At 32.9% G+C, this 10,858-nt stretch overlaps 1 protein-coding gene across 1 annotated transcript in view; it reads right to left on the reverse strand.

Moving 5' to 3' along the window:
- Positions 1–4,560, reverse strand: part of HELRODRAFT_184828 (hypothetical protein) — a 48,167-nt gene extending 43,607 nt beyond the window's left edge. The window contains exon 1 of the mRNA XM_009010981.1: positions 4,504–4,560. Coding sequence (XP_009009229.1) covers positions 4,504–4,527 — 24 coding nt within the window. The 5' untranslated portion in view covers positions 4,528–4,560. The remainder of the gene's footprint in view (positions 1–4,503) is intronic.
- Between the last annotated feature and the right edge of the window lie 6,298 nt (positions 4,561–10,858).

Consider the following 10,858-nt stretch of genomic DNA (forward strand, 5'->3'; position numbering starts at 1 on the left):
GTTGAGTCCAAATTATATTTGATAAATATACATACCATATAAATATATAATAATATATATAAATAAATATACAACAAAAAATGACAACCTCACTTCCAACCCGGCGCTTTACCAACAACGAAAACAAAGAAGTAATAAAAACTAGCATCGTAAATAGTGACAAAGAAGAATATGATGCTATCGATGAAGAAAAGGAGACCAAAGAAGATGACCAACCAATATAGAAACCTGACACCTAATTCGCATCAAAGTTCAATTTTACAACACCAAAGTTAATTTTTACAACGTCAAAGTTCATCTTGACAAAGTCAATATTTCCCTATATATACAGCAAGGAGCACTGATGATGATGATGTGTGTGTGTGTGTGTGTGTGTGTGTGTGTGTGTGTGTGTGTGTGTGAACGAAACAAACAGAATTATGTTTCATAGGACAAAAACACCAGCCAATAACAACTTCAACAATAACAGTTCAAGTACCAATTGAAGCTATGAAGCCCAAATCTAATAAATTAACAAAGCATATGATGTTGACGGAAAAATATTTGTGTGACCAGCAGGAAATATGAAACACAATTGGTATGTTCAAAGTTGGTAAATAAAAAAATTAAACAAAACTCCCAATTCCTTCACCTTAATGGTTATGATGAATTTTCAATAACATCACAAAAAGCTACTTGAAAAATGGAAGACAAGATATGGCGAGCGGCACTTAATCAAAGGGTATGAGTGAAGGAGAATATGAATGGGTGGCAAGTTCAAGACTTAAAGTACCAAATAACAAATACATCATTGTATTTATGAATGTTTGTGTGAGTTTGTGTGTGTGTGTGCGTGCTTATTTTTCAATGAACTTGATACCGTTAACAATTACTAATGCAGCAATCAAAACCAAAATTTTCCAAATTTCAAAAAAATATATATGTTTCATTTAGCATATCCGATCGATCTGAGCGTGAGATAATGTACCCAATAAGGACATCATGACATGCAATTCAGCCATAGGAAAGAGACAAAGCATAAAAGTGCACTTGCTCATAAACAGGATGACTGCTGGTTTCCAAGCCATAAAGACATTCTCTGTCTCCAATTAAATTCCAACATTGCCCCGCTCTAATTGCACTTCTATCTTTCAAATAAGAAAAGTAGCAATCCAAAAATAATAAAATATAACAACAATAGAAAACAAATGGTAAAAACTATCCACAATAACAATATCCACAATAACAGTCAAAATAATAAATTAATTGTAAATATATCATCGACAAGAGCATCTACACCAACAGCAAACACAACAACACCAACTGTTTTTATCCCATCAGTAAAATATTAAATATATGATGAAAAAAAAATCAAATCAGACATCAATCACATGTAACTCAACCTGAAACAATTAAATAATAATAGAAGAGATAGAACATAGGGGAGAGAGAAAGAGAGAAAAAGAGAGAGAAAAAGAAAAAAGAGAGAAGTGTTAGGTTATAAATTAATATGCAGCAGCTGTGTTAGTCAGCCAGTAAACCTTTCTTCTTTTTTGATGAAGATTGAAATAAAAGCAAAAAAAAATAATTAAAAGATAAATGTTGTGTCATAGGAACATTAACAATAGATGTAACAAACAACAAAAAAAACTTTAGTTGGTAAATGATGCATGCCTGGTAGAATTGTTATTATATTTATGGCAGCTAGCAAGAGCAAATTTAATTTATGAGCTTGATTACATCTGACCCAATTGCAAGGTGTGTGTGTGCATCCAGCAAGCTCACATTGTGATATTACTAAAAATTGACATGATAGAAAAGGGCATACCATATTATCTGCAAGGAAAGAAGAAAATGTCTGAATGAAACGCGAGTTGGCTGGATGGTGACAGTGAACTGCATGCATACAACAGGTTGAATGTTCTTCCTGGAAGTCAGTCATGTCTGTTGTTGTTGCTGCTGCTGCTGCACCACCTCCAAGTAATTATTCATTTGTTTCACTCATTGTTTTTCAATCACTTCTTCATACATTTTTCCTTCATCCATACACACAAGTGTGAAACATTCATTCATTCATTCATTCATTTCCATAATTCAGTCTTTAGAGCTTGTAGCAAATTAATGTCATGTGATGCAAGCATGTTCATGAGTTCAAACAAAACAAAACTACCATCTTAACAGATCAACAATTTATGAAAAGTTCTAAACTATGCAAAACGTTCTTAAAAAATAGAAGTTTCAAACTTTTCAACTAACACAACAATTGTTATTGAAAAAATTAATGCAATAAATAAATTTCCAAATGTTTGCACGAATGCAGAAGACAAATGAATAAGTTTGCTGCCTGCATTTGAGCACGTTTGCATGTATCCAAAGAACAAACAAGAAACTACTAATGAACAGCTGAACATAAACCAGTGAACAAACATTAACAATTTTTATAGTACAGTGCAGCGCAGTGGTGTAGCGGTGGCTGTGGCGTGTGGTGTAGCTACGTGTGGTGTAGTGAGGTGTGGTGTAAAATGGTATGGTGAGATGTGTCTTTCATAAAATTTTAAAATAAATAAAAATGCAAAAACATTGGTGATCTAATGGTAGTAAAACGACAACAAAAAATGAAAATGTGAAAAGAGAATCCCCCAGCTTTGTTTTCATCTTATGAAATATAACATCAGTAGGCATTTTAATCTCAGATGTTAACAAAGTGGTTGCTTTAGTAGGAGATAGAAATAAGATGAGACTTTTTCATGCTGATTCTATGAAGAGAAGATGGGGAGTTTTCAGAGTATCATTCAAAACTATATGTAACAAACAACAAATCCTGATTAACAAACTTGGAAAATAAATCAATATGAAAAATATGAAGAAACAAGAAACAAACCGTTACAAAGAGTACATCAAGACGTGTTACATACAATTGTAGCTTACTCTTTTCATAAAATTATTTTTAAGGTCAACAAAAAAAGTTGTTTGATGACAAAATGCTCACTAAAATGTCAAAACAACTTGCACCAAAAACATTTATTTACAACATAAACATTCTATTTTTAGTTTGCCTAAAATGAAAACAAATGCCCAGTCACATGGAGTGGCATCAATAACATTCCATTTGATGCACACATCATGCAAGTATTCACATACAAACACATAACATATGGTGGACAGTCAGTCACTCACATACATTTGCATTTACAAACACAAAAACATTCATGTACTATATACTAATATTTTAAGTTAGACTTGAAAATACACCCACACACACATACAAACGCCCACACACACATACAAACACCCACACATACAAACAAACATTCACACATACATACAAACACATACAAAATAAATCCATACTTCATGGAATGCATAATGAACAGAGATTTCAGCAAATACGGAGTGTTCAGATGTTGTTAAGTATGTGTAGGAAGACATAGCTGAAGAGTTAATGAAGATCAAGAAGATGATAGTCTGTACAAGGCTGTGTGTAATAACCACATCATTTCTGTGTGACCAATACAGTTCTGTTGTTCATTTTGTCATGTTTTGTTTCATTATTATTCAGATCTGACAAACACACAGCTGATAACATATTGTTCTTTATCAAAGTGCAATTAAACTTTCATGATGACAAAAAGCTGTAAGATGCCCACCAAACATACTTGCATGCTGTCACAAGGCATATGAGTGAGCAAAGGCATGTGATAGTCATTAAGTTTCAAGTAGGTAGCATTTAAATCAAGTCATCCTGTAACAACAAAAATTAGAGAAATGAAATGGGACATCTATTTTTCAGCTAACTCCATTTCAGCCATCCACATAGTGGTTGTTACTCCATTCCTGTGATGCAGCATCATTGCCACTATTGATAGATATAGCCAAATTGTTGTCCTCATCATAAAAGTTTAAAGGCCATGTCATGGGTGGCATGTAACCAATCCAGGGCACATACCTGGATTCTGTCACTGACAAGTCAGAGGTAAGCCATTTTGCATGATTGCAACCAACAATTTATTGTGAAGGTTTTCCAATTTGTAAAAAATCAGACACCTTTTTCGACAACTTTTACTACACGGCACTCATGCTGGCTCCAATCCTACAAAATTGGCCATCTCTCGTTTTCCAAGCTTAAGACTGCCTTGTCTGAGGGGCTCATAGACCAGGCATAGCAGATTTGTTACAGTTTTTTTATGGCACATGCTGTCATGTTATCATAATTGTGATTGTGTCTATCTCCATGCTGTCATATTGTAGTTGTTTTCATGTTATAATGTTCTGATTACAAAGACATAAATTTAATTATACAGAAATGTTATAAAATGTAAACCATCATCAAAAATTTCCAAACGCGCTTAACAAATCTATGAAGATGTTTTCTTTTAAAAACAAAAGCAATCATAACACAACGATCCGAATTTGAATTTATTAAGAAATCAAACCACAAAATCCAAAAATGACTGAATTTAAAATAATTAAATTGAAATGAGTCAATTAAATTTTTTCAATTTCAAAACTAAGTAAGGTACCAACCGGTAATCTGGATGTGGGATACATCTCTTTAAATGACACTGCCAATCCTTGCTTCTTATCAATATCAATTAATTATATTTTTAATTATTTCAACCAATTTTTTCTTCTTTCAAAGTTTCCAACAGAACTCAAAATTTAAGTCTTTTATTTTAAATTAATTAAATAATAATTATATCCATAAAATTGTGAAATTAATTAATCAATTAATGAAGTAGATAGTTGGTAGGGTATTTCCTTCTTAGCTGTTGTACTGTTTGAAATCCAAAAAGATTTTTCCTAATTAGATTATAGAACATCAGCGGATCGGACTTGATCAACACCTCCTAGAGTCACTTCTTAAATTTTGTAATGTATGGAAATAAAAAAAAAACTGATAGGATACCATAATAACAAGATCATCAACAAAATTAGGTGCTAACAACTAAATGCGCGAAACTGAATGAACTTTTTGAAGAGCAGTTCAAGAGAAACTCGATTGAAACACGAATTCAATAATATTATAATTTAATGACGGCAGGACAGTGTAGTACTAATAACTTTTTTGTTGTCGTTCCCGGACGCCGGCCAAAACAGAAAATAATAAATATATTATCGACGATTACAAAGAAAACAAATTGACAATCTGCTGTCATACGAATTATATTATTGTTATTATTGTTGTTGTTTATTATTATTATTATTATTATTTTATTATTATTTTGTATACCACAAAGTATACAAAACAAGGATATTAGATTAGAAAGATTGTAATTTGAAATATTAGTACAAGTTGTTTCATATTGTTTCTATTATTAAACAAGTGAAATATTTGATGTAAAAATTAATGAAAAACAAACGCACAGGCAACAATCCCACTCGAAGCGACGAACTTGAAGTTTGTTCAACAAAATCTTCTTTCATAATAACACACTCAAACATATCCTAATGTTCAGTGCTTACATTTGTTGAAAGGCGTGTCCTAATTTGATTGGCGTTGAATCCAATAATGCATAAATTAACGTCAATCATCTGTCGGTGAGGCTCCTAAGCTCCTCCTATGTCGGTGACGTACTTTGTTAGGTTTTCCGCGGAGGTCTAGAATCATTTATATCTGCGTGTTAGTCATTACCATCACAAAAATGCTTCATATTAAACCGTGATGTGTTGAGTTTGTGTGCGTCTCTGTGTTTGTGCGTTCGTACGTGCGTGTATTTGTGCGTTCGTGTGTGTCTTTGTGCGTTCGTGCGTACGTGTGAATATATGGAAAAATGATGTGCATAAATATATATGCATTTTTGTTAGAGTAAATATTTAAAACACTCTGCCTATTTTTTAATGCAAATGTTGTCGATAAATTTATCTGAGAGCAAACTTATCTGATGAGCAGTTTAACACATTAGTGAACGTAAACAATAACGACGGACAAACGCAATAAACACACACTCTCTCTCTCTCTCTCTCTCTCTCACTTTCTCACTCACTTACATGCACACACACACGTGCAACCACACACCCACGTACAACACAACAAGATGGTTTTACACACGGGTCCACGTACACAAGTGCACACCGACACCACAAGCAATGTACGCAAACACACAAGCAAACACACAAATAAACACTCGATTATCATTCCGCATGTTAACTAACGCGAATACCCACATATAATGATAACGCATAAATACATGCATACATAAAGACATACAAAAATGCATACTACACGCGCACATACAAGTACAAACCAACAAACATACAAACAAACAAACACGCAAATGATATCGCCCTTTCTCCACGTAAGATTCAATATCCATCGCACATACATACATATTACATCGCAGGAACATGCGTGTATTGAAACATAAATAAAAACACTCGCTGTATTTGTGCGTAGGCATGCATTGTATAACACGCATTAGAAGAGCATCAACTGCTGATCTGTCTCTGTGTGCGCGCGTGTGTGTGTGCGTGTGTGCGTGTGTGTGTGTGTGTGTGTGTGTGGTTATAAAAACTATACTAACAAATACTTCGTTATATTATTGTTATTATTATTATTTCACTTGTTTCAAAATCGTGGTCTGCGAAGCTATTAAAACGTGCTTCAATATTTGCCTGCAAACACTGAAAAACTTTAAAAATAAAATAATTATCTCCGTTCATTCGTTCGTTTTTAATCAATTATTTCATCATTCATACACCATCCTTTCACTCGTACACTCATTCATTCACTCACTCGTACACTCATTTACACTCACTCACTCACTCACTCACTCACTCACTCACTCACTCAATCATTCATTCATGCACTCATTCAATTTTATAACAAGGGATGTTTTATAATTGAGGGAAGAGGGAAGAATATCTGTTGTTGATGAGATAAAAATTATGAGATCGCTGAGGCGGATTGAATTGAATGAAGCTTTCGGCAGATGAGGAGTGCTTGAACGTTCAACATCCCAACAAGCAATCTGACGATTGCAACTCTCATTAAACAATAATTTAATTTTATAAATATTTACATTTTATTTTTCGTTTCAATTGAGAAATTATTCACAATTATCCTTCATCATCTCAACTTAATAACTACGTGATTGTGCTCTCATAATGATGAGGATGATTTATTTATTTCATTGTTATGTGTTCGCGTTTCATTTGCTGACGGAGGAACCTAACAATAGGACGTGCATGTTGCTTACAGCTTGTGTTTGAAGTTCCGATTCATCAGTGTTTCATTCCATCATTTATTTATTCGTTTCTTCCTTCCTTCATTCACTTGTTCGTTTGTTCGTTCGTTCGTTCATTGGTTCGTTCGTTCATTCAATTATTCATTCTTCTTTTCTTTGTTTCTTAATTCCATTATGACTTTATTTATTTGTTAATTTATTTTTTATACTTTTTTTCATCTCATTCATTCGTTCATTTTATCCACCCATTTTTGTCTTTTAAGATATTTTCTTACGCATTCAACAACTTGGTCACTTAAGTTATCCATTCAACTAATCAACCAACCATTCAATTCAAGCCAATCATTCAATTAGCCAATCAACCAATCATTTAACCAGCCAATCATTTAACCAGCCAATCATTCAGCCAGCCAATCATTCAATCAGCCAATTAGTTAACAATTCAATGATAACAGTATTTTTTTCTACATACACATGTCCCTAGCTAGGTACTACCAATTTGAACAGGTGCAGTATAGTAATAGTAACTGTAGTTGTAGTTGTTGTTGTAGTAGTAGCGGCAACAACAACAGCAGCAACAACAACGCAGCAGCAGTTGTAGTTGTAGTCGTGGTGGTGGTTGTATTGTTCGTTCGTTTGTTCGCACATCATGAAGACGTTAACAGACACGAAAACAACAACGTTAATGAATTGTGGCACGACGCACTCTACACACGCACTCACATACCTTTCAATGATTTGCACATGTGTACGATGTGTGTGTGTATATATATATATATATATATATATATATATATATATATAATGTATGCATATATATATATAAATAAATAAATATATATATATACATATCAATCAATCAATCAATCAATCAATCAATCAATTAGCTTACAAAGCGCTATTTCCGCGATGTTCAACAGCGCTCCTCAATGAATTTTGAAAACAGATGAGTCTTGAGATCCGCTCTGAACTTCGCAAGTGATGGAGAAGTAGTCAGAGAAGTAGGTAGAGAGTTCCAGAGAAAAGGACCAGAAAAAGCAAAAGCAGATTTGGTAAAAGAGTGTTTAACACGAGTTAAGAAAAAGCGAGAAGAAAAAGACGATCGTAAACCGGGGCGTTTAGGTTCAATTAATATATCTGATAAATACATGTAGGAAAGAGGCCATATTTTATACAGTATTGTATGAATTCTACCAAATTGTTTGTATTAATCAATTTAATGTTTGTCTTTTCAATTTTCCTTACTAGAATTTTCTGGAAATTGTTCAAATTATTGAAAAAGAAAATTATTATCCAAGTTTATCAAAAAAATTTGATAAACCTGTTGTTATCCAAATTCATCATGCAGATAAGGTTTAATTTCGGTTTTTCACAGATTATCTTCAGTGCTGGTTTGGTTTATATAGTGTCTTTATAAGAAACTAACTCTGCTTTGTTTAAAGAAATTACATAAACCAAACCTGCACTGATGATCTGTGAAAAATCGAGATAATGATAAATTTGTATAACAGCAGTTCCATTAAATTTTCATGATGATCTAGGATAATAATTCTATTTTCAATAAATTAAACAATTTCCCTAAATTTCAAGTCCGGAAAATAATTGTAAAAACAAACTTTACACCAACAATTCGGTAGAATTCATACAATACTGTATGAATATATATATATATATATATATATATATAATATATATATATATATATATATAGTCATAAAAACTATCATTTTGACCCAACTCGCTTGTTAATGTGTATGTATGTATGTATGTGCAAACATTTTTATTAATGTTGATCAGACACGTCCATACATACACACATTCATTTATTTAAATATGTAAATGAAAAGACAAACAAGCATACAAATGATACAAATGTTGATAGAACTCTCATAGTGGTAAAAAGAATGCATGCAAGCAAACTCATGAACACACACGCAGACAAACAGGCAAACAGACAAGCAAACAGATAGGCAGGTAGATACACACACGTGCAAACATCAGATGCTCCTCGTGTACATTCTTCTCGTCTCGTACAAATATTTTACAAAAACAAATCAAACGTAGTTAAATGAAAACAAACACACAAACAAACACACACATGAAAGCGAGCATATATGTTTAAACACGCACATACATACGCAGATACCAAAATACTTAAGAACATTCATAAACAGTTGAACGATGTTAACACAGAGTAACGTTAGGCAGCACAAGCATGAGCTAAGATACACGTTAATGTATGAACGTATGTCTGTATGTCTCTATAACAGTCAGGTAACACGCATTACAAGTGTACGATGTATTAACAAATCATACATTATACAAACATTACAGTGGTATAAAAATACAAAAATACAAAGAACAACAATCACAACAACAGCAACAATGCGCACAGATACAATTCCATTAAAGTCAGCTAATAATCCTCAATAACAGAAGGCAATTAGATGTAACAACAGCACATCAAACGCTCTCCTAACTTGTATCAACCAACGTATGTGTGTTTGTATGCACACACATATATATATACATATTTGTATGTGTGTGTGTGTGTGTATACAAGGTTATAAAAAGAATTGTTTTATGCGTGCATTTTACTTGTACAACTTGTACACAGCTTGTTATATGTATATGCATACACGTATGTGTGTTCGTTTAACTATGCATTTTACGTACGAATGTAAATATGTATGCATGTATGCATATGTATGTATATATATAAATATATATGTATGTATGTACGTACAACATCCCGTGCATGTATATAGAGTAGGGCTGTACCGAATTTGAAATATCAAATTCGGCCGGAGCCGGAGCCGGAGCCGAAGCCGGATCCGAATTTGAATGTCAAATTCGGCCGAAGCCGGAGCCGAATTCGAACATTAGTTAGCAATGACTCGTTCATGGTTCATTTTGAAATAGTCGATCATCTTGTAAAACTTAGCATGTGAAGCAAATATCACATTGAATTATAAACTATTCAAATCTGTTATTTTTCAAGTTTATTGTAGCTGCCAATTTAAAAAACAAGCACAAATTAAAAAAAAATTAAGCAGACATTTGAATTAACATGATATTATAAATAAACACAGTATAGATTTCATGAGTTATTTATTAAACAGAAAAATTAATAAAAACATAAAAATGCAAATAGCTGAAACCATTATTTTTAAAATAAATTGTTAATCATTTTTAATCAGATTCTTGTTATATTTAAAAAAAAATAAGTTTAGAAGCATTTTCTGGAAGAAGTGAACTACGATAATCATTGATCACTTCACCTGCTACACTGAAAAGGCGCTCAGATGGTACACTAGTTGGCGGGGCACTCAAGTATACTCGGGCAACTGCAGCCGAGCTAGGAAACCTTTTATGATTCATTTTCCACCAAAGCAAAGGATTTTCAGTTCTTGGTAATAAAGGTTCCAACAAATATTTGTCAAGCTCAGTCTCAATTGTTTCAGCTACTTGTTGTTGTATATTTGCTTCTGAAGATTGCACAATTTCTTCCATACAGTCCCACAGCGCAGAAGTATGATCCTTTTCTAATCTTATTCGTTTAGCTACAGTTTATTTTTTTTTTTTGCATCTGCTTCTATATTAGCTAAAATTTGGTCTTGTTGAACATTGTTTTTTATTTTGCCATTTGCCAGCACGAAACCAAATTTTGCTGCTGAGAAGACATTTGTATTGAA

This window comes from Helobdella robusta (genome assembly GCF_000326865.2).
Source record: "Helobdella robusta unplaced genomic scaffold HELROscaffold_1, whole genome shotgun sequence".
Taxonomy (NCBI): domain Eukaryota; kingdom Metazoa; phylum Annelida; class Clitellata; order Rhynchobdellida; family Glossiphoniidae; genus Helobdella; species Helobdella robusta.